The sequence below is a fragment of the Drosophila navojoa genome, chromosome 4, assembly GCF_054131105.1.
Source record: "Drosophila navojoa isolate 15081-1374.11 chromosome 4, UAZ_NAV_1.0, whole genome shotgun sequence".
Lineage (NCBI taxonomy): Eukaryota > Metazoa > Arthropoda > Insecta > Diptera > Drosophilidae > Drosophila > Drosophila navojoa.
This window is the reverse complement of record NC_142892.1, coordinates 2,541,024-2,565,339: the sequence shown is the minus strand read 5'-3', so window position 1 is coordinate 2,565,339 and position 24,316 is coordinate 2,541,024. Positions and strand designations below refer to the sequence as shown.

Sequence of the window (24,316 nt, the reverse complement as noted above, 5' to 3'; positions counted from 1 at the left end):
CTTTATATTTGTGACGTCATTTGATTTCTGTATTGGCGCAGTCCCATCAACCTAGTGCTGGAATATAAATGAAAACTTGCGATATTTTGCCGCACTATCGCAAAACTAAACACATGCTTTATCTATCGATAAATAATATCGCAACCGAATTATGTATCAATAGTGTTGTAAAACCTTCGCGCCATTTTTCTCGTATCAATCACCTCCTGCATTTTTTCGCAGAAATTTCATTTCCTGCATTTTTTCGGAATGTTAAAGAATGCACGATAGAAAAAAGGATTATCAGAGTGGTTATGTGCTAGCGTGAGGGTGTGCATTTTGGTATTGTGCGTGTGTTGGCAATTGTATGTGTGCGTGTGCAAGTAGTAAGAAAAAAAAGGCCAAATCCAAGGTACACAATTTATTGTTTATTTATGTATGTAGCTTGCTTTACTCCGTTGTTTGTTGCAAATTTTATAAGTTTGGCTTTGTATACTTGAATTGCTAGCAAATTAAACATATATACATACATACACAAACACACATAGACACTACTACACTGACACACATACAGAGCTTAAACTATGTACGAATGTAAATCAAGAGACAAGAGACAACAATGACTGATGTAAATTGTCTTACAAGTGAGCAAACAACAACAACAACAACCACACCAACTACTACTACCACAACAGCTGAAGAGGCAGCCAATTATACCACGCCCACTAAAAATGTACTGGAACAGCCGCCCACATCGCCTTTCATATTGAGAGCACCGCCCAGCGCCAAATCCAAATTAATCTTACAAAACATGGAGGAAGTTTTGAATACCGTGAAGCAAAAGCATCGTGAGAAACACAAGCGAAAGCGCGAAGAAAAACGACGTGCTGCCCTGCTAGCCGAGCAAGCGACAGCAGTTGAAGCCACAAATGCTGCCGCAGTGCCCGCGGCCGCGGCAACAACAACAACAACAACGCCGAATGGCCGCCACGTGCTGCGAGAGAAAACGGCGCGGGAGAATGGCTTGAGTCAAGCGAAGCGTAAATCGAATAGCAGCCCGGTCAAGAGCACAACGCCGCAATCGTCGATCATGAAGGCTGAGCCGGCGAGCAAAACCCCAGCCAAAACCACAAATGTATTCGAACTGATGATGAATGCACGAAATCGCTCTATGGGCACCAATGCCAATGGCCAGGAGCTGGCCGAAGCCGTGGAGCCCATAGTCACGCCTCATACCAAACGCAAGCAAATGCTGCAAGAGTGGAACGACCGCAAAGGCGGCGCCAAGCGGCGATTGGCGGACGAGGCACGTGGCGACTACATTGAGCAGAAAATGGAGCAGCGGGCCAAGCGGTAAGACGAACCCAGAATCTTAATAAAAAACAATCCATGATCCATCCAAATCAATTGCAGGTTAAAGAAAATGTTGACTCAACCCAACGAGCTGAGCGAACGAAAGCAATCCAACAGCGGCAGTCGGGAGCTACCGCGGGTGCGTAAGCAGACGAGCAGCGGTCAGGAGACGAAGGAGACAATCAACATCCAGGAGGTGCAGAAGGAGAGCACGCAAACGCAGACACAAGCAACTTCGGCTCCAACTAAAAGAATGCGCGGACGTCCACGCACGCGGCGGCTCAGCGCAGATGTGGAGACAGCTCTGCCCGTTAGTGCCGATCCCGAAACGCTGCAGTTTCTATCGAAGCTGTCATCGCCCACCAAGAAGCGCGACAGCCTGTTGGGCTACTTTACCAAAGTGGACTCGCCACAGAACTCTGCGGAAAGAGAAAAAGAAAAACCGGAAATCAAGTTGATCGAGGAGACAATAGAGACGCCCAAGCGCCGGCCACGCGCCAGCAAATCCAGCTCAAATCTCATAGTCAATGTTGAGGAAACCTCGGCGACAACAACTCCTTCCGGCCGCCCGAGACGCTCGTGTGCGGCCAAGGCACGCTACGACTACGACCTGGAGGTGAGTCCGACTAAGGCCGTTAAGCCATCGCCTGCGGTGGAGGAAAATGATTCCATAGAAATCATAGATCTGGACAACAGCAATCCGGCTGTGACGCCAAAGAAATTGGCGCCGCTCTTCATGCGGCAGGTGCCCAAGCCGAGTCCCGATCCCACGGCGTTGCGCGCACGTCAGGAGTTTCTGCACTCCGGCGTGCCAGAGAAGCTGAAGCAGGAGCAGCAACGGCAACGTAGCTACGAGCAATACTACGAGGACAGCTACGAGCTGTTCCCGAGCATAGCCCATGTGGGCAGCGAGCGACTGGAAGTGAAGCAAGCGAGCAAGCGGTTGCCTTTGCGAGCGGAGGAGCAGCAGGAAGAGGGCGCTGCAACGATAGCTCGCAAAACACGCCCAGGCAGCATAACCAGCTGCACTGCCTCCGATTTTGTGGCGAGTAGGAAGAGAGCTCCCTGCAGCTGGACGCCCTTGCCACAGTTGGACAATAAACGGGCCATGGTCAAGAACTGGAAGAGCATCTTCGATCGTTTTCCCACCTTCAAGTGCTACAATCAAATGCGTGAGAAGTATAGGCATTTCAGTGCTATTGATGCGGCGCAGGACACGCAGCCGATGGGTGAATCCTTTGTGATGACACGACGCACGCGACGTTCCGTCCAACAGCAGGACATGGGCAAGGAGGAGGATTTCCATCCACCCGCCCTGGCTCCCAACGGCGAGCTCCTCTTCACCGAGAAGTATAAACCGCTGCTGTTCGAGCAGGTCCTCGTGAATCTGACGCCCGTGCAGGAGCTGCGTGACTTTCTGGCCAACTGGAGCGGCGCCAGCGCCAGCAATCGGAACTCACAAACGCTCGACGACAGCTCCAACGATCACGACTCCAGCTCGATGAGCGGCAGCTGCAACACAATGGTGCTGCTCGGGCCCTGCTCGAGCGGGAAGACGAATGCGGTCTTCGCTCTGGCGAACGACATGAACTTTAATGTGCTGGAGATAAATGCGGGCATGCGACGCACGGGCAAGAAGCTCATACAGGAGCTGCAGGAGGCGACGCAGTCGCATCAGATACGCAAGGAGGCGAAAGCGGGCGCCGCGCCCACGCAGCAGCTGCTCCAGAAGCTGCAGCAGAATGGGCTGAAGGCGAGACGCAACCAGGGCGACGACGATGTGCGAAAGTCTCTGATACTGATCGAGGATGCGGACATTGTTTTCGATAACATCGATGCTGGCTTCACGGATGCCATTTACACACTCGCCGCCAGCTCGAAGCGTCCCGTCATCATCGTGGCCAGCGATCCGAACTGCGCGCACCTGCAGCGCCTGATGCAGCAGAATACGATCAAGTTCCAGGCACCGAACGCCCTGAATATCTCGCGCTTCCTCGCCGTGCTGGCGCTCATGGAGAACTGCCCGATCGAACTGGATGAGCTGATATCCCTCTATTTGTTCAACAATCAGAATCTGCGCAAGACTCTGATGGAGCTGCAGTTCTTCATACAGAGCGGAGGCGATGCCAAACGGGAGCAAGTGGCACTTGCTGCTCCTCCGTCCGGTTCACCCAGCAGATCACCCCGCTTGGCCACTTTGCCCGGCGTCCAGATACATCAACGTCTCTTCGAGTTCTACACCAGCGCTCAGAATGTGCAGCACTTGATACCCTTTCCCGTTGACTTCCGCCTGCTGCGCCTCAATCTCGGCGAGCTGCTGCGTCACTCCACCCAGCTGCAGTCGCCCTCGACGCCGGTGGCGCGGCGCGTGGGCAAGCGCAAATCGTGTTCACCAAAGAAGGCGTGGCTCAACAAGAGCGAGGCCCAGGAGCCGCTGCAAACACTGGCCTCCTTCTACGAGCAACTGTCGACGGCAACGCTGCTGGATGCGACGCTCGAGGAGCGTAACGATCGACTGCAGCCGCATCTCTCGGAGCAGCTGGCGCACGAGCTAGTCGAACGAGCCGTCGGCACTTGTCTGGCCGCCAAAAACTATGCCTACAACTTGTTCGATAAGCCAGAGCAGCGGTGAGTAGATAAAATGAGAGTAGAGAGAGAGAGAGAGAGAGAGAGAGAGAGATTATCTAATTGAATGCATTCTGCCTCACCCTTCCAGCTTCAATCTCTCGGATCAGCTGGGCAGCTTCCAGTTGCGCTCCAGCTGCGCCCGCTCCCTGGACTATGAGCCCGCCATGCGTTCCATTTGCCGCAGCGAGAAGCAGCGCGCCGGCTTGGAGCGACGCTCGAGTCGCTTCTATCACTATCTACGCAATCACACCAATCACAATCTGTCCAGCTTCTCCCTGGAGCTGTACGACGCCGCCTGCCAGGTGCTGCAGGAGCAGGCGCCCTTAGTCGAATAATTAGTGCAAAGGAAACGGATAGAAAAGGCAACCTTAATGGAAAGTTTATTTACATTTGCGCTACGCAAAGTAGAGAGTTGATCTTATATTAGTTAATGACTGGTTGAGCTCTAGTTATCTACAGTAATAATACACTAAAACGACCTGAACTATGTTAACAATTAAAACAAAAACGAATACCTAATGGCAGCTGTGAAGCTCTGAAACCTAGCAGCAGCAGAGGAAACTATTCGAGGACTTTTCCGCCGGCTTTGGCTCCGGCAGCGGCTGCTGCTGTTGGAGTCCGGCTGATTTTTGTCCCGATTGCGGCTTGGGCTGTGCATCGATGGCCACTTCACCGATTTTGAACTCTTTGAGCTGCTGCACTGCATCCGAGGAGTGTCCGGCACTGTTGAACGCCTTCGTTGCATCCTTGCCCGCCACCTCGAGTATGAGCTCATCGCCGCCTGGATGCCTCTCCACAAATGATGTCACATCGTAGACGTTGCCTTTGTAGATGATCCACACGGGCTGCCCGTTCTTGCCGTTGCGTTCTGCGACCTCCGATTTCTGATAGATCTGTGACATCTTTGGGAATCGCTATCTGTCGCCGGAGATAAAAAGCGTTGTCGCTCTCCAATTGCCAAATGGGTTTTTCTGGTATGTGTGTATGTGTGTGTGCGTCTGCAGTCGGGGACAGGCACGTTGCTGTTCCTCGAACCACAGCCAGACGAATGACTAGCGCTAAATGTTTTAATTATTTTTATGTGTTTATTAGTGGTAAAAGAGGGGGAAATTTAATCGATAAGAACTACGTGAGGTTTTCATGTCGGACGGTCTAATACCAATTTTGCGTGTCGCTACACTTAAGCTATATTGAGTGCCCAATGAGTTGGCACTAGTTGCTAAAGCAAGCGGAAATACTATGAAATAAATTTGCTTATCAGTTGCGATGCGATCGTCACACGGCTCTGCAGTAAGTTCAAAATTCCAATCGGATTAGATGGAGTTAAAAGCTGTTCAAATACCGTTCATATAAATAGATTAAACGCAATTATCACTTGAGTTTAAGATTCTGTTATCTCTTATCTTATCTCTTGCTAGCAAATTTCAAATATAGCGGGCAACTGCTTGCTTTTTTATGTTTAATGGACACTGCTGAAGCAGATGTTTTGCTGGAACTGCTTAAATAGCGAAAGCAGTGCTGGGCTCCATTCACTTTTCTACTAGTGTTAATCGGTGTTCAACTGCTTTTCGAAGCAGTGCATTGCAAAGCGTAGCGACTGTTTTCAATTTGAACTCAAGAAATCATAAATGATATTGACTATTCCGAGTATGTAATAATCTAGAATGGAGGCTTCTATTTATATTAAAGCAATACCCTATGTTGAATGTTAAGGTTTCGTGGCTGAACCTGATTACTCACTCATTCTGTTTACTTAAGGTAAAACCTGCTTGCTCTCTGTCTGATTTATATACTTCTGCATATGCTCACTCAAATTATAGCATCACTGCTTTATACTATAACTTTTCAGTCAACTTGAACTGCTTTTTATTATGGCAAACACTGCTTAGCTCATTTATATAAAATTTCCTTTAGCAGTTGCTATAAAAAATATAATTCAAAGTGTTCCCAGCCAAGTGCCCTGCACTGTGGCACCCGCTGTTGAGATACGACTTTTGTTTTTGTTTTTTTGTTAGATTTCAATGTTATATTCATGAGACAACAACAATAATGAGTAATAATTTTAATATAGTATTATGTATTTCACTTTTTATATGCTATGTATGCATTTTCTTCTTCCTCGTGTTTGGGTTTTCATCGTTTTATTTGTTTTAGAATGCCCATTTTAAAAATTTCGCTAGTATTTAGTTGAACTTCGAATTTTTTCGGCTACTCTTTGACTTTTTTTCAATCGAAATTCAACTTTTTTTTTTGTGGGGGATTGTGTTTCTTCTTCTTTTTGCTTTTTAAAGAGTTTTCTTTTGATTCGCTTAAGTTAATTAAATTGAATTCTACCCTGCTAAATATTATATATCTTTATACACATTATATAAAATATCAGTCAATGGCATCGAGTGCTACTTAAATGGCTCGTAGGACTTTGCTTAACTGTTTAGTTAGTATTATATATATGGATATAATATATATCGTAATTATCTATGGGCTGGTTTTTATCTAAATTTTTGTATGCTTTAATGGATCGTAAGTATTGAAACCATTCAATAAATATATATTTATATACGAGTTAATCGGGCTTCATCAAAACTAATTTATCATTTATATATATTGCATTTGTATATAGATTATATATACACACATAATATATAGATAGATAATGCCACTGGTTGTTTGAGTGCTTTGATTGGAATTGCTGCTACTGCATCTAGTTAAGTTGAAATATATTTATGGGTAATACGTAAGAACTCGAACTCGCTCGCTCTCGTTCTCTCTTTCTCTCTCTCCCTCTATGCTCTCGACCTATACACATGCACACGTTTTGTTCGTCTAGGACCAAAGGCAAAAAAATATATAGTTATACATATATAGGTATATCCTACTATATACAATTTATGGATATTTTTTATAGCAGTTTTATCTTCGAGCTTCCAGCTCCATTTCTCTTTTTTTATAATTATATTTATCTTGGAATAATATAATTTTGTATTTATTTATTTATTTTTTGAAGTAACGACGCCAAATCCTAATATTATATATTTAAAAAAATTGAAAATTTTATAGCTTGTTTTTTTGTTTTGCTTTTCAAACGGTCTTTTATATTTTCTGCAATTTTTTGTTTTTGTGTTTTTTTTTTTTGCAATTTTTGTTGAGATTTGTGCTTAAAATTTACATTGCTGTGTACAAACATATATATATTTTTATTTATATATATATTAGATATATATTATTATAATTATTTAAACTTTAACTTATGTATGTCTATTTATTTATTATCAATTTTTATTTGCGCTATTTGGCTAAACTAAATAGAAGAAAAAAAATTTACACCTGCACTTGCTGACGGACCAAGAAAACCAATATATACACATATAAAAATTATATATATATATTATAATTTTTTAAGAAATCGTTGCTTGAACACATAATACGTTTAATATTCAAATTTAATTCCAAATTTTTTTAAACAAAATTCCAATTTTTACTAAAATTTGTCTTCAATTGTTTTTCTTTTTTATCTTATTAAATTTAAATATATACAAATTGAAATAATTTTATGTATTTCGAATTGAACTAAAAATTTGAATTGTGTTCCATCAAACAAATACAATATATACATATATATATATTTATAATATATAGCATATATATATATGTGATTGATTGATTGATTTTTGGGTGGGGCTAGAGTTTTAGTTAGAATTTCTTTTGATGTGTTTGTTAAAAACTATATAGTTATATTCAAACTAACAAAATACAATATGTACCGTAATGTTGCTATACATACATATATATATGCATTAATTGTCTCAATTTGTTTATGTATAAATATTTTTATCATGCGACAATGGAAATGAGTACAAAACTAAATTGTGTCTGTCCCTCTGCATAGGTGTATGTGTATGTGTATGTATATGTGTATGTGTGTGGGTGTGTGGTGTGAGTGTATCTCCTCTCATCGTTTACAAATTAAATTCTGACTAATAAACAGTCTTTTCGTGCCAGCGCGAAGTTCTTGGACAGATTTCTCTCTCCCTCTTAACAATCAGCTACGGCTCCATCAAAAGCTAAAGGTTGGAATTATTGCGTCGTCTCATCCTGCTGCTGCTGCTGCTGCTGCGCTGCCTGATCCGGTGCCAGACTAAATGTCGCACCGCCAGTGCTGCATGCGGTGCTCTTTAGTGTGGGCAGCGATGTCAGTGGCGCCGCTGCCAGCGATGAAGCTGATGAGGAGGGCGAGACACAGGCGGGCATGCCCGCTGACGAGGCCAACGAGGAGGCGGACGAAGACATGGACGCTGACGAGGCTAATGAGGAGCAGCCAGTGGCCAAGGGCGTGGCACTAGCTGTCACCGAACCAATCGCACCACTCGAACTGGTAGTCGCCAGCGACGTTGGCGACTTGGGCGAACTGATGCGTGAGAAGAATTTTGTGATGGCATTCGGTTTCGATTTGGTGGCTGCGCTGGCTGCTGCCGCCAAGGCATAAGCGTGCGACGCTGTCCCGCTGGCGCTGCTGCAGCTATGGCCAGCTGTTGCTGCTCCCGCCGAACCAGCCGCTGCCGCAGTCGTTGCTGCGGCTGTCGCCAGGCGGTAGCTGGAGTTGCCAGCGCATATATGTTCAGGCACATCGCGTACAGTTTTGTTGGGCGGCGGCTTTGTGTACGAGCGCGTAATTTCCGATTGCTAAAAAGCAAAAACAAAGAGAGAAAAAGACAATGAATTGGAGATCTGGATGGGCGAATTGAGGGCGTGTGCCTCACCTGGTAGCTGCTGCGTAACTGCAGATGACGATCCTGTCCGTACTCGCTGTCCGGCAGTGGTACATGATGTGGACAGCGCGGCGTCTGCTGTTGCTGCAGCTGATATTGGTAATGTTGATGATGATCGGCGCTGTGACTATTCAGCGAGCTGCATGTCGAGGCGTTGCTTTGTTCGCTTTTATAGCTGCCGCTGCCGCTGCTGCTGCCACTGCCGCTGCCGCTGCTGCCTGTGTTGCCATACTTTAAGGTTGTCGCTTCAATGCCGCCGCGTGCCACAAAACTGTTAATACTATGCCCGCTGTTGTTGTTGTTGCTGCTGCTGCCATGTTGCTGCTTCTGCTGTTGCAATTGTTGCTGATGGTGGGAATGTTGTTGCTTATTGTTGTGAAGTTGTTGCTGTTGCTGATTGTTGCTGCCGCTGCTGCTGCTGCTGCTGTTGCCTATGTTGCTGCTGTTGCTACGAATCACAGTCTCGCCACGCACGGCCAGCAGCTCACGTGCTTGGAGCGCATCAACGCGCATTCTACATCTAAATTGATCCCTATCAAGTAAAGGTTTAACATTAATAAGCTTCATTGAATATCAAATTCATTTTATTGGTCTCTGTCCTAGTTATGCCAGTCAGTCAGTTCTTAAGGGAATTTATTTCATTATTATTACTGTAAGCAATTCAATTAGCTATAAGCCCTTACGGCTGTCTTTGAGTCATGGCTATATCAGTCAGTCAGTCAAGCAATCATCGATCTTTGGTCATCACCCAGCGAAGTTATGGCTAGAGTCTTTTATATATTTCCATTGTCTATCTCTTAAAGCTATGCATACATCATCAATTGGTCAATCAATTCTTTCCTTGCTCTGTCACTCAATCAATCAGTCAGCTTATTATATAATCCCATTAAACCTCACACAGTCAAATCAATCAATAATGAAAAACCCCTTTTCTTTTATATTCTCACCCGCATCTCTAAACATTTCAACTTCCTAGCATCTGGGCAATTGTGATTACTACAACAGTTGGTCAGCCAGTCATTCAAGCCATCAGTCAATCATTTAGCTTACCTATCATCGGGTGGTGTGCTCAATGATGTGCGGGTCGGAACGCCAAGCCGTTCCATTCCCGCGCAGCCGGCCGACTGTACCGACAGCATCTGCAACAGAAGAGAGAAAACCAATTAAACAATATGCAAATCGATAAATATAGAATACAATGGACAATTATGGTCTAACTTTAGTTGAGCAAGTCCTGGCACTGGGCCACCTCCTCGACAGTCTGAAAGCGCGACGTCAGGTGCCAACTCTTGCGCACCAGCGGCTTCCGTTGCATGCCATCCGCCGTGCTCCCAACTAGCTCAATGTCAATTTTCATGCGCTGCAAGTTGGGCCAGGGTCGAAAGGTCAGATGGCCCGTATATATAGAGCTTGTGCGCATGATGAACGGCTGCTCCACAAAGAGCAGAGTCTGATGCCAAAGCGATTTGAGAGGCGTCTTCAAGCAGGGATTGCAGCTGAGCTTGAGTGGCAAATGGGCGCGACTGAAGGACACATCGAAGTAGAGCACAAAACATTCGCAATAGCCCTCCTTTTGCACTTTCAACCGAAACTCTCGATCGATCTGGAAATCCTCTCGAGCAGCCGTACGCAAGTCCAAGCTCAAAACTTTGTGAGCCAACGTGAGCAAATGCTCGCCCTTCGTCCGGACAAAGCGGGGTTCGGCCAACGCATAGCGTCGCATGGCATTCATATTGAAGCCGTAGACATCCAGCCACCAGTTGCAACGCTCGTTCTTCAGCAGCTGCTCTGCTCCAGCTAGCAGATACAGTGCACCCAGATCGGGCAGGATGAAACCATCAGGCTTAAGCCAACGATCGCGTGCAACGATTAGCTGCAGTAGCTCCGATTCGTACAGCAGACACTGCCCCATCCAGTTGCAAACAATGCCGTCCACACGCTGCGGCAACTTCACATCTTCCACTCTACCATGCATAACCTTCACAATATGCTGCATCTTATTCGCTTGTACGACGAGCCGCGCATAGTCCGTCACTTGGGAATGATCCACAGCAAAGACAGTTTTCGCACCCGCCCGTGCGGCCATCAAAGCCAAAGTGCCTGTGCCGCACGTGAGGTTGAGTATGGTCTTTCCGGCAAACAGATGACGATTCTCTTGCATGGCCAGCTGGAAGAAACGCATGTGATCTTGATCCTTCTGCCACGTGCGCATATTTTCCAAATGCGCTGCGAAATCGTGACGGAAATCGGAGGATGTCATGCGATCCACAGTTTTCAGTTCGTGGGGTACGTCGCGTGTGGGCGTCGGCAGACGTGGACAGGAGCGGACGCGTTGGGAACAATAGACTTGACCACGACGAGCGCCGCGAAGGCTATCAGTAGTTACAGCCTTGGACTTAGTTGTGCCATTGCCGATTGGCATCTTATCTATCTTAGTGTATCCATTAGGGAGGCTCTTCACTTGCGTTGAGCACTGTTTCGATTCCTTATTTGACTTCACGGTTGCATTTGGAGATGGAACAGCAGCCTGCGCGGGAGGAGCAGTAAGTACTGATATTGGAGCTGGTGGTGGCGCTGTTGCTGGACTAGAGCTGGCTTTGATTTTAAGCGCTCTGATTTTTGCCTTTTCAAGCTGCGCATGAAAGGCGCTCAGAGAAATGGGCTTTTGCTTGCGACGACTGGTGTCGCTTTTGCCACATGTTGCTGTAGCTTTACTATGGTGGGCAGACATTATTACTTTTAAAATAAACAACAAACTAAAATCAAATTAGATTTGAAGCGAATTGCGAGGCAAACTGATAAAATGCAACCCTGCTTACGGCCAAATATCGATTACCAAAAGGATGCCAATCAGTCAAACGTTCACCAAAGACGTTAGACTAGAAAAATTTAAATGGTGCAGATTTCCTTTTGCAGCTCAAGTGGCAACGCCAATGATCTTATTGGATTTTAAATCCGATAGTCGATAATAGAACTAAATTAGTCAGTGATGTATCGGAGTAGCTGCCGCTTGCTACACAATTAACAAAATTTGTTAATTAAAGAATTCGTTTATTTTTTTTCATGTGTTAATCTAATAGTGTGTGCAGTGCAATGTTTAGTGCATTTATATCTATTTGGCACGTGCCATACCCCACGTATTTCTCTTGAAAAAGTCAAATCAAATGTCGCCGCTCATATAAAATAGAAATGTGTTCGCGTAACGGTACCGATCGAATGTGTATGCGCGTGGATTCGTGCGTGTGTGTGTGTGTCTGTGCATGTCTGTGCTTGCACATTTATGAAGAGTGCATATATTGAACGTTTCGCTGCTGCGTTGACACAATTCTGTATGTCCCACATTATTCTGTGGGCCTGCAGCCGCCTGGCCCCGCCCACACCTGCCGATTGATGTGTTCAAGTGAGCGTGACAAATGACAAATCTAGCAAATAATTTCGTTTTTATTTTTCACTCGCAATCTTTGTTGCCATTTAAATTAAGCAGAAATATGCGGGCAAATTTATGAATTGTTATTACATGAGTACGCAGCTATGAAGGCATGTACATATGTATGGATATGTATGTATGTATGTATTTATGCATAATTTGGCTTGTGAACACTTTGTCTCGCATTGTCTAGTTCGTAAGGAACAGCTAGTTCCACTAGTTCTTTGGGCGAATTTAAAATTCTAATAATGGTTGCCGCAGACAACTATTTTTTTTCGCGCTATAATGACATGCGGGAATTGCGAAACACAGCTGGTTCCATTATTTAACTCCACTAGTTCTTTAGCTGAAACGATCAAACGGTAAAAGAGAATAATGGCTGCCGAAAACAATGCTTTAGGGTAAATTGGTGAAAAGTGTTTTAAAAGCTAATTATTTTTATATGCGTGTGCGCGTGCAACATATAACGGTAATAATGAAATCGTCTGTCTGAGACGCACATATTTAATAATCAAATTGAATTATTCATTGGCTAACGGCGGCGAAATAAAATTCGATTAAAACGTGGCGTCGACGCCTTGGGTTATTAGCGGCAATTGTTGTGCTTCTTATTGCGTTGGCAGCGCCGCCAGCAGCGCCACTTATGACGCCCACGCAACGCTTTCCAGCTCTATCTCTCCCTCTCTCTCTCTCTCTCTTTTGGTCTGGCTCTGTTCTAAATGCCAAGTCACGCATGCACACATACCTACCACATAACGTATGTGTGTGTGTGTGTGTGTGTGTGAGATGCTTAGCAGATAGGCAGAAATTGTGATGAAGGCGCTGCTGAAACAAAGCAAAATTCACAATAGGGCATATGCACATACCTATGTGTGCGTGTGTGTGTGTGTAAGTGCTTTCCCATGCTGTTTGCACTATGTATGTGGGCTTGCAATAAATAATGAAACATGTTTCGAGTTGTCAGCGCAGCGAGCAACAATTTGTCAAAAAGTCTTCGTCTTTGTTTCTGCTCTGTATAAAAATGTGCAAAAAGAGAAGAGTATATACACTGAGCACTCGCTAATTAGAAAGCTTCAGGTACGTACATACATTTGTATGTAGCTCGAATGGCTATGCCTCAAGCAGAGAGAGTCACTCGGTCTGGCATGAGGTAGACAACAGTTTACAGTTTAAGAGCCACCTGCAATCGATTTCACAGTTTAAGAGTCCATTCACAGGCCAATTGCATTTACAGTTTAAAGCCACAACTAACTGATTTCACAGTTTTTGGTTTGTACAAATGCCAGTATTCCTAACATTTTACAGTGTATTAGCTAGTCGGCTACACTTGTCTGCAATTTGTCTTAATTGCATTGCCTCTGCTTTGCGGCTTAGCCGTCGGCACTGCTTTTGTCTTTGCCGCAGCGTTACAGCACAGATTGTGCGGGCGGCTCTGTTGTCAAGGTTTAGCCATATGTAAAGTCTAAAAAACAAAAGTCTTTAAGTTAAATCTGGCAAGGCTTTCAATTTGGCGTAGTCTTACTTTTCGATTTGATATAAAATGTAAATCAAATCAATTTGCTCTCATAACGTAAATGACAAAACGAATTTGGCCAATGATAAAAAATTAAAGCCGCAAAGTTAAAGAATCACAATATATATATATATATATATATGTATGTATATATATATAGTATATGTATACGACTACCCTGCAGACGTGCCTTGCATCCGGCAGATACTTTGCACAATAATGGGCCAGACACGGGGCACGCTCCACGTTCTTGTCGCCCACATTGCATAACATGGCTAACAAGTACAAAGAGAGCGTTGTTGAACGAGTCTACGACAGCCAGATGCCCTGCATTCACTTTGGTCTCTTTACTTATATTCATCCAGCCTTGCCTGGGTCCAACTAGTCTACCCTTTATACCAGTTTTGCTCTCTCCAGGGTATATGGAAAGTAATGTAAAAGGCAAAAAGCAGCAGGCAAAACCAAATTTCCGACTGTTTTTGTTATGTAACCACGACGCACGATTCCACGCCGAGTGGGGCTGTTGCTTCAAGGACTCTGTCAGCCACCCAGCCACCCAACCACCTAGCCACCCAGCCAAACACTAAGCACTTGTCGTTGGTCGACTGTCTGTGCTGCGGGTTTTTCGTTTGCTTCTTCCTCACATTTTCATTCGCTTTGTGCGCACAGGCAATGCAGAAGGATGAACGAGGCAAAGCGAAGGCGCAGGCAAAACTTTTTGACACGTGTCGTCGACGTCTCTTGCCCCATTTCACGATTTGTGCTGCATGCCACGCTCTCTGCCCCACTCTTGCCCCGTCTTATTAGAATATGCTTGACTCTACTTACGGGTACAGAATGTTCCGGCTTGGTGGACAAAAGTGTTGCTTCTGCTGCTGTTGCTGTTGCTGTTGCTGCTAATGTTGCTGCTATGGGTGTTGTAGCTGCGGTTGTTGTTGTTGTTGTTGTTGCGGTTGCTGCTGCTGTTGTTGTATCCGCTTGAGCTGCTGCTGCTGCGGCCGCTGCTGCTGCTGCTGCTGCTGCTGATGTTGTCCTTGTCAGTGGTAGGGCCAGAGCAAAGGCAGTCTCGTTGCCCGTCGCAGCTTTATAGTAGTCGTTGCCAGGTTCGCAATCGTTGTTGCAGCTGCTGCGCCGTTGCTTATGTCTTGCGCGTCGCGTTGTTGTTGCCGATAATGCTGCTGCTGCTGCTGCTGTGGCTGTGTTGTGGCTGCGTCGCAGTGTAATCACGGTGACCAGCACGCTGCCACACACCAAACACACGGCGACACCAATGGCGATCAGCAGAACGTGGCCTAAAATGGGAAAAGAATAAATGCAAGTAAGTAAGAAGCTTTTTAATTTATATTTATATTTATATTATTTATATTTATATTTACTATTATATTTATTTATATTTATATTTATATTATATTTAATAAAATTATATTGTAGTATAATCAGCTGCTAAAGATCTGTTTTGGTCTAAAAATTAGCCCAAAAACACATATATAAATAACTAAATATACATAAATAGCAAACACTCTAGCAGAATATAAACAAACTGACCGTTAGCAAATGTTTTCAAAACTAAAGTTCCCACAAATAACAAAACAAAAAATACACAATGCTAAAAATACTGCAAAAATACTCAAGCAATGTTGTGAAACAATGAAAAAGAGCAACGAGGCGAACGCAGTGCGTTCAATGTAAACATGCATACATAACTGTAGAAACAAATCTATATCTGTATGTATATAAATACAAATGATATATATGTATATTTATATATATAAATGAATGTATGTATTTATGTATGTATATAAATGCGTAAGCGTCTAGACTAGATAGCAGACGACTTAAGCGATATCGAGCAACACATGCGCAAGCGTCTGGCATTCATAGCTGCTCATATGTGTATGTGTGAGCCTACGTGTGTGTGTGTGTGTGTGGGCGGACGGGCAGAGACCGATAAACAAAGCGTACCAACTAACCAGCGAGCCGCACAGACAGACATGTTATACTTATGTTGGCTATTTAGCCATGATAGACGCACACACACACACACATGTGTATATGTATGTGTGCAGACGGAAAGAGAGGCCGTTCATATCGCTAGACATGTTCTATGCACAATTGTTTGCGTAATACAATATTACACACAGGAAAAGAGACAAGTGATGCTATGGCTATAGCTAGGCTGAAATTTTGAGTATTTAAAAAACATAAAATATCGTCCCACTGATTAAGTAATAAAAATTTTATAGCTAATATAATGAGCAACTATTTTTGAAAATTACTTTTCAAATTATTGACGGAACTTTGCGGGCTTTATTAAAAAAACTTAATGGAATGACTGATATAAAAAATGTGAGATTGATGGCTTTGGAGTAGTTAAAAAAATGATTGAATTACTTATTAGCCTTAAGTGCATACCGAAAATAAATGTAGAATAACAAAAGAAGTATTTAAAAAATATTAAACATATAAAATTTAAATAGATTCATTAATCAATCTATCATCAAAAAGTAACTATATTTATATATGTATATATCGTAGTATTTTCGTCTGATCAGAGCCCATGGGGCCTTGAGGGGCGCCAAGTAAATATTTGTAATGTCTGTCGCACGTTTGTTTGCTGTACAGTTACAATTAAGCGAGGCCAAACACGAAAATGAATGACGCAGCTACAATGTGTGGGGCATTAACTTTACAGGGGAAGATAATGGAAGTTGTATTTTTTTTTCTTTTCTGTTTGGGATCAGTCGGCAGTCAGGTGTGCGTCTGGGTCAATGAAAGGCCAAAGAAACAAAAAAAACAATAGGATACAAATGAAACAAAAACTGAACAGCGATAATGTTCACGATTATATCAAATACCAAAATGCCAGACGAATAAAAAACAGAAAAAAAATGAAGATAAATTTGCAAAAAAAAAGAGAAAAGGAAAACAACAAAAATGAAGTTAATCAACTAAAATTAAAATGTACAACGACTTGTCAACAGAGTCGGCGTGTGTGTGTGTGTGTGTGTGTGTGAGCTGGTGTGTGTGCGCGTGTGTATTTATGCTTGTCTGTCTGGCTGCAACTTTACAACAGTACAACAACAACAACAACAACAAGTGGCACTTTAGACTTTTGCGCATTCCCAGCCGCTGTTGCGGTCGACGCCGACTGCGACTGCGACGGCGACTGCGACGTTGAACAGGTGACTCAACCGGCTCAACGCTCAGTTTTTTGTACATTTTACCTGTTCTCATTTTTTTTCTTTTTTTGTTTAATTGCATTGTTGCTGTAATTTTTATCGCAGTTGACTGATTGAGCGCGTCTGCGACACAGTCATATCTAAAAAAAAAGCAAAAAAAAAAAATAGCACTCACAGACACGTGCATACAAATGCCCTGTAGAAGCGGGTCACATGGTTAGAGCAACTAGATTGCGTCAGGTTGCGTTGGTGCGGGCTTCGAATTCTGAGAAATAATACAGCTAATAAGATGTCGAAGCTTGCAGCATTTACTTCCAAGTAATTAAATTAAATGCTTAAATTAACAACTTTTGCTTCAAATATAGGGTAGCTAAGTTTCTTCGAATTTGCCACACCCCCAAGAGCCGCATAATGGCCGTATAGATATATCTTTCCATATATATTTAGCTATATATATGTATATTATCTCTCTATCTATCTAACTTTCTATATATACCCATATCTATTTATCTACCTATTCGTTTCCCGTACGACTATGAGAAGCCTTCACTGCATAACGCCTAAATTGAAATCAATAGTCGATGGTAAAAATTGTAGTTTCCTGGAATCAACTGTACCGCATGCCAAATCGGGCACGCAATAAATTAATGTGACATATTAAGCTAATGTCATTATGAGTCTTAAAATTGATATTTGTTCAATATGTGGACAGCTGTTTAGCTTACGGACTTAGCAGGCAGCCAGCCAGCCAGCCAGGCAGTCGGGCAGTCGAGCAGTCAGCTTGTGGTCTGCCTTCGATTTGTTGTGCGAGAGACTTAAATGGATTTTGTGGCTATTTTTAGTTGACGCGCTGATCTCCTAGTGGGCACACACGCACACACACACACACACACACGCCGCTGGCTGTGGTGGGCAGTGTGTAAACTTGTTTGCAACGCCAATGCAAAAATAAAAGCACATAACTTTAAATGAGGCAGGGGCAATGGGGCGGCAAATGTCCGAAAACTTGACGGCAAGTTCCTTGAACTGCAACGAAGGCAGCTATGCAAAAATCACGTCGCCGGGAGTGCACAGCTATGAGATAACCTAACCCAAGTGATGATAATCCTAATGAGCTGATTATATTATTATCATCATTTCTATGATTAAATCAATCATTCATTATAATTATTATAACACTAATCAGTTTAGCCCTTGTAATTTATAATAAATAAAATTACATCCTCATTATCATCATTAATTTCAAAGTACATCATCATCAGCCTCATCATAATTAGCATTCTTATTATTGTAATTATTATTACAAAGATTTACGATGACTAGAGTAATTAGTTTGTAGGATAATTTCATCAGTCTGTGACATAAACTTGATATAAACCAATATACCTAATTTATAGGGTATACGTACAGAATGAATGGACTGTTCAAATGGTAATCGGGCAATTTGGAGGCTGACAATTCAATTGATTAAGTGAAAGGAGGTGCCTCGAGGTGGGTTTATCTGATATGCCATGCTATATGCCATATACATATACATACCTATATGCATATATACACATACATATGTGTGTCTATCTGTAGCTTTTGAGCTCGGTTGAATTCTCGCTGAATTCTTCAAGCTATTAATTTAATGATTATGATAGCAGCGCTAATGACAGTCAAGTGCATTTATATATATATATACATATATATATATATAAAGATATAGATATAGATGTAGTAGAAATACGTATACATGTTATGAGTATTTGGTCAGTAGGAGCATTGACATCTTAATTGATGTCAAGGTCTAGCTGAATGAGGCGAAATGTCGGGATTGCAACTAAACTGAACTCGCATCAACTCAACTCAACTGAAATCGTCGCTTTAGCATGATAATACAAGTATATATACTGCGTATACACTAGCATAATGCGCAGATGACATTGAACTTGAAGAAATTGTAGTGTGTGAGAGAATTTTCGTTATGACTTGGATCTATTCAATCCAAATTGCTCGAATGTGATGCAATTCGCAAGACTTTGTAACCACTGCCAATTAAATTCTAGCTAAAATCAAATAGACAAGAGATAGAGGCTGAACAAGTGAGGGAGAGAGGGAGAGAGAGAGGTCGAGTAGCTGTAGAGCGTCACGTATACGTATGCCTAGCGGTAGTCGTATCTGTGGCCCGACGTCTGATAAACATTGAACAGAAAATAAAATAGAATTTTCTGACAACTGACGTCAGTCAAGTGCGCCAGACAGCCGCAGACGTAGACAGCGTTGCAGAAATTGTTCACATTCACGAATTTCGAATATGACTGTGTGAATAAACAGCGCAAATATTCGTTTATAGATTTTCAATTTGCCATAAACGGCCATTCTGGCCAACCCAGTCGGGCGCATGAGTGAGAAACAGAGCAAAGCGCTCCATAAAGATGAGTAAGCCCGAGAATTGTAGTGGAATGCTCAGGGCATTATCAACTATTGATAATTGACATAGTTCAAGAGACGAGAGAGAGAGAGGAAAGTAGTGGAATTCTCATATCATCACGTGCCATTTGGCATTACAAACACGTGATATTTCATCTATGCAATATGTGCTGAAAGTAATTGCTTGAAATCAGCTGTAAAAATGAGTTTTTGCCTTTGTTGGACTTTAGTTTTCGGGGCCTGCCATTTGGCATTAGAAACAGCTGATATTTGTCTGTCTGGGCGCAAATTTTGTTGCACACGCCATGGACAACTGGGCTTTTGGCAAGCGATGCAGGCGAAACACGAACATTTTTTGGCAGCTCAACAAGCAGAAGCGAACTAAATTTTCAATATCAACATGCAAAAGGCAAAAGAAAAAAGAAATGCAAGCGACAAAGTCTCGTTGCTGACGCCGCTTCCGTTTCCGTCCGCGCGAGAGAAAGAGAGCGAGAGAGAGAGAGAGAGAGAGCGAGCGCAAAGTCGAGTCAACCCTTTTGATGCAATCGCCGACGCAGACAGCGCAAAGCGTTTGCTGGCAAACATGCAAATGAATGGGGCAAAAAAAATGTAAAAGGCGTAAAAAGTAAAATAAAGTAAAGCGAAGGCAAAGCAAAAGCAGAGCCCAGCCGCAGACGGGGCCACCACAGAGATAGCTAGACAGAGAGAGAGAGAGAGAGAGAGAGAGAGCGCGAGAGAATGGTGACAGACCTCGCCCAGTCTCCGTCTCAAATGCTGTCTCAGGCAGCGTGTCTGCGATGATGAAACTCGTGGCTTTTTTTCGTTGCCATTTGACCTTTAGCGAGTGCATGTGCATTCAAACGAGCACGACGACAAAAAACTATAAAAAAAAAAAACTGTAGAGATTTTTTTATATATACACATACGTATATAAACGTGTGTGTATATGTATGTGTATATTTATAATCGCCAGCAACGTCATCAAGCACGCCGTGCTGAACGAATTGATTAATGCAAAAAATTGTTGTATGGAAAAACTTGGCGTACACGCGGCGTATACGCAATGTTGGGCAGACGCCGATGACATTGCGTATACGACACATGAACACGGGCATTTCGAGTAACTGTGCGCATGAAATGGTCATCAGCATAGCTGTAACTTAACAGTACATATAAAGAATATACATATATAAACGAGATCTGTAGAAAAATAAAATTGCATCAACATAAATTGATAGACTCTAGATAAATAGTCAGAGTCTATCATTCAAATTTGTAGCAAGTTCTCAGAGTAGCTTCTCTTCGTATACTCCCAATATGAATACTCTTCTCTTCTTCTTTTTTTGTGTTACATTTTCATTCCATTTTCATAGCTATACAAAAGCGAGAGACTCAGATACAGCTGCGCTGGCTTTTGTTGTCATAATTAAGTTCACAGGGTCTGCGCGTCTAGACGCGAATTTGTCGGAGTCAAGCGAACCCCTACGCTGTCGAGTCCCTACCGTATCCCAAATTCCCCGACGAGTAGGACGATGATGAAGTTGATGATGATGGAAACCCATCAAAGTTAAGTTGCGGCTCTATGGCAAAGCTTGGCATCCGCATTCGCATTGGCATTTGCTTAAGTATCGCTACTCGGCAACCCCCCAAGCTACACCTAGCTCCCTCTCTCTCTCTCTCTCTCTCTCGCTCTCTTTTGCTCTCTCTGTTCTGTTATGTGTTCCCTCCCACTCTGTGCTGTGTCCAATGCAACATTGTGTCATACTTTGTTGATTTTGCGCTGTTTTGTTTGCTTAGCGCTTCTTCTGCTTTACTCTTGGACTTGCCAACCTGACGACTGACTGGCCACGACTTTAGGTGCCCGCTGAGCTTGGGGCTTGGGGCTTGGCGCTAGGGGGTGAATTTTGCTTTTGTTTGCTTGGCGCTTGCCTCAACGTAGCTGCATGCAAATATTGACAGAGGCTTCGAAATATTACGAAAAATTGCCTCGTCTATTTGCCATTGTAGCATTTTCTTTTTGTACTTTACTTTTCTTTATTCTTATGTTTTATGTATCTATGTGAATGTGGGTGTGTGTGTGTGTGTGGGTGTGGTAGGGGCTGGTTTAGGGGCTGGGCTCTCTAAGCTGCAACGGCCAATGACTCATTGACCTCGTTGCTATGCTTGAAGTGGCGCCACAGTCGCCGCCTAGCCTCATATGTGGGTCAGCCGCAGCTGTGGGGATGGAAACTAGTTTAATAAAGCGGAGCAACAATGCTCAGCGACTGCGAGTCCTACGCAACAAAAAATGCCACTCATCCAAAAAAAAATCCAACTAAAACTATGTCAACTGCAAAAATGCTTTTTGTGTGCTCAGTGCTCAGTAAAGGGGTCTACATGTCGTCTCCTCTTATGATATATGACGAAATTAACTAGCTTTACTTTGTACAGGGCATCAAAGAACACTTTTAACGCCTTTGGCTAGCGTTATCTGTTTGCATGATAGATGCACAATCACTTCACTTCGCTTCACTGTAGAGCCTAAGGTGCTGCAGGGTATCTCCTAGTCGGTCATTTGCCACTTTTCCATATCTTACATTGACTTTACTTAACTTTCTATCTGTCCGATATTTAACGCGTGCTCAGCTATCGGCTTGGCCCGTGCTCACCGCCTGATGGCTCAGCAAGTTTTTCACGGAATTACGCCGCGTATACGTAATATACGTAATAAATTACTCATACGCAGCAACAATGGGAAATTGCGTTTTAATTTACACTTTATTCCATTGCACTTTCAACGGGCCGCCGCAGTTATCAATGGAATTCATTGCCCAAAATAATAATAATAAATAAATAACAAATGATAAGCGTCAGCTGAGCGGTACGAAATTAAATAGAGAAAAACAATATACTTGTTTAGATGTTTGTATATATAGACAGATATGTATGTATCTATATTTGTTCTCTTGTGTTTTTTTTTTTTTTTATACTTTATATTTGTGGAGTATAAAATATAATATTTTCGACTTTGCAATTTGCACTTTCTTTGCACCTAAAACACATTTTAACTGTCTAAATGGGAATCTTTCTGTTTGAGAGCGAGCGCGAGAGAGAGAGAGAGAGAGACAGAGAGTGCGAGAGGGTGTCTAGAGGGTTGCGGGGGCTGCGGCGGCAGCGCGTGTAGCTAATTGTATGGTCGTGGCATGAAGAGCCGGGTCCAGTTTAGTTTCAACTCTCCATATTTGTATGTATATGCATATATTTGTTTAAAGCATTTTTGCGGCCAAACAAAATGATTAGTGAAAAGCTATTAATGGCTTAATTAATATATATTAATTGATTATGTTCGATTTTTTGAGTTTCGGTAGCGAATAAATACATGCGATGCGACAAACGGATCTAAAAATAATACGAACGATCTAAGGAAAATGCCCAATTGAAAATGAGAACTGAATTTCACATCGGCCGTGTCACAGGGCAAACGAAATAATTATCGATCAATCGATAAATGGCAAAGCGATCGCACTGTCTGAGTATTACACTTCACTACAGTGAAACTGTTGGGCGTTTGGGAAAATTCTTTCAAAACAATTTATTTTTATTGGCTTTTCCGCTCTGAAAATTGTAGCACTACCGGTAATTTATCGAGAATGAACATTGCAGAAGCTGGCATTTCTGCTTTTTTAACTTTACTTTCATAAAAATCACTTTTATAATACTTTCACCACAGAATATTGATTATTTTGAAAAAAACTTGTTTAACGATAACTTTTCGATAACAACACAAAACTTATATGTCGCTTTTTTCAACTGCATTTTAATAAATTCATTTACATTTTCTTTAATATTGTTGAAGAAGCACAATCGATTATTTATCGGTAAATATATCGAACAATTCACTGCACTTTCATTTTTCACACTATATACATTTTGCTTTTCAATTTCACATCACTTTCTTGCACTTTCGATAATTATCGATAACACATATATTTGCTTAAGCTTTGGCTTTCTTCAATTCCGTTCACTTTATTGAGTTTGCACTGTTGTTCTTTTCGCGTTTTTAGTACATAGTGTGCCGGGGATTGTCGGCACTCGACTGAAATTGATGTGTCCGAGCGTCAGGGTGCACGGCCGTGCCATATAAATACGAGAGCCTATGTCTGGTGGATGTCGTAAGGTGCATGGCAGACAGTTTAGACATTTCATTTGATTTGCCAGACATTTATCGGGGGAACACAATAAATTTTGATTGCAATTTTCAACACTGTTCGCTATCTCTTGCTCCCTGCCTCTTCTCTTTCATCTTTGCCTGCCTTAAACACATACATACACAAAATGAAGCAGACAAAGTAAGCGTAGGACACAAGTAAACTAAGAAAAAAAAAAAAAAAAAAAAAAAAAAAACAACAGTTTTTAGCCAGACGCCGACTATGCAGTTTTTACCATTGTTGTTATTCGCACGCTCTCTCTGCCGCTCACTGCCTCTGCCGCTGCCTCTGCCTCTGTCGCTGCCTCTGTTTCTCTTCTGCTTTTGCATTCACAACAATTGTTGTTTTTGTTTAGTTCGCTTTGGCCATTCTTTTTTGTTTCACTTGTTTCTCGTTGCTTTTTGTGCATGACGCGACAATTTGTCTATCTATTTTTAACTATTGCCATCCCGCTCGCGCCGCCCGCTCATCAACGTCTCGCCACTCGAAAAAAATTACTCGTTCCGTTTCGTCTCATACCATCTCGTCATACCGCATAAAAAAACTAACTGTGTGTGTGTGTATGTTCTCTCTCTCTATATTTTTTTCGAGGCCTATATGTGATCCGCAACCCACCTACCTAGACGATATCTCTCTCTCTCTCCCTCTCTCGCTTGCACGCTTTGCAGACATTCAGTGTTCAGGAATTTTATTTTGATATTTACATGTGTATGTGTGTGTGTGTGTGCGTGTATGCTCTGTTCTATTAGTTTCATTCGTAGACAATTTAAATTTCAAATTTCTATCTTGTTTTCTTCCTCTTTTTTTTTTTGGTTTTGATATACATATTTATATATATTTTTTTCGAGGGTTTGGCCAATGACCGTCAACAG

The 24,316-nt window shown here is 42.7% G+C and overlaps 3 protein-coding genes across 7 annotated transcripts in view; 1 reads left to right on the top strand and 2 right to left on the bottom strand.

Moving 5' to 3' along the window:
* The first annotated feature begins 152 nt into the window (after nucleotides 1-152).
* Nucleotides 153-4,475, top strand: elg1 (enhanced level of genomic instability 1). Of its 4 annotated transcripts, none has more exons than XM_089258815.1 (4): nucleotides 153-321; nucleotides 625-1,332; nucleotides 1,393-3,960; nucleotides 4,049-4,475. In XM_089258815.1, the coding sequence occupies exons 2-4, from the start codon at nucleotides 791-793 to the stop codon at nucleotides 4,293-4,295; spliced, it is 3,357 nt and encodes a 1,118-aa protein (XP_089114941.1). In that variant the 5' UTR covers nucleotides 153-321; nucleotides 625-790; the 3' UTR covers nucleotides 4,296-4,475. The 4 variants fall into 4 exon arrangements, with proteins under 4 accessions (XP_089114941.1, XP_089114940.1, XP_089114939.1 ...); XM_089258814.1 differs by having other exon boundaries at nucleotides 153-391; XM_089258813.1 differs by having other exon boundaries at nucleotides 153-391; nucleotides 528-1,332.
* On the bottom strand, nucleotides 4,315-5,339 carry LOC108651588 (cytochrome b5). The gene has a single exon (XM_018101395.3). The coding sequence runs from the start codon at nucleotides 4,860-4,862 to the stop codon at nucleotides 4,503-4,505; it is 360 nt and encodes a 119-aa protein (XP_017956884.1). The 5' UTR covers nucleotides 4,863-5,339; the 3' UTR covers nucleotides 4,315-4,502.
* A 776-nt stretch (nucleotides 5,340-6,115) lies between these two features.
* The window catches only part of LOC115562318 (uncharacterized), a 67,721-nt gene continuing 49,520 nt past the window's right edge, over nucleotides 6,116-24,316 (bottom strand). The window contains exons 2-5 of one of the 2 annotated variants that reach the window (XM_030383603.2): nucleotides 14,495-14,958; nucleotides 9,777-9,865; nucleotides 8,718-9,258; nucleotides 6,116-8,640 (exon numbers count right to left, since the gene is read on the bottom strand). In XM_030383603.2, coding sequence (XP_030239463.2) covers nucleotides 8,035-8,640; nucleotides 8,718-9,258; nucleotides 9,777-9,865; nucleotides 14,495-14,958 — 1,700 coding nt within the window. In that variant the 3' untranslated portion in view covers nucleotides 6,116-8,034. Of the gene's footprint in view, nucleotides 8,641-8,717; nucleotides 9,259-9,776; nucleotides 9,866-10,704; nucleotides 11,200-14,494; nucleotides 14,959-24,316 lie in introns of those variants that run through there. The other variant, XM_089258817.1, reaches the window with a different exon arrangement.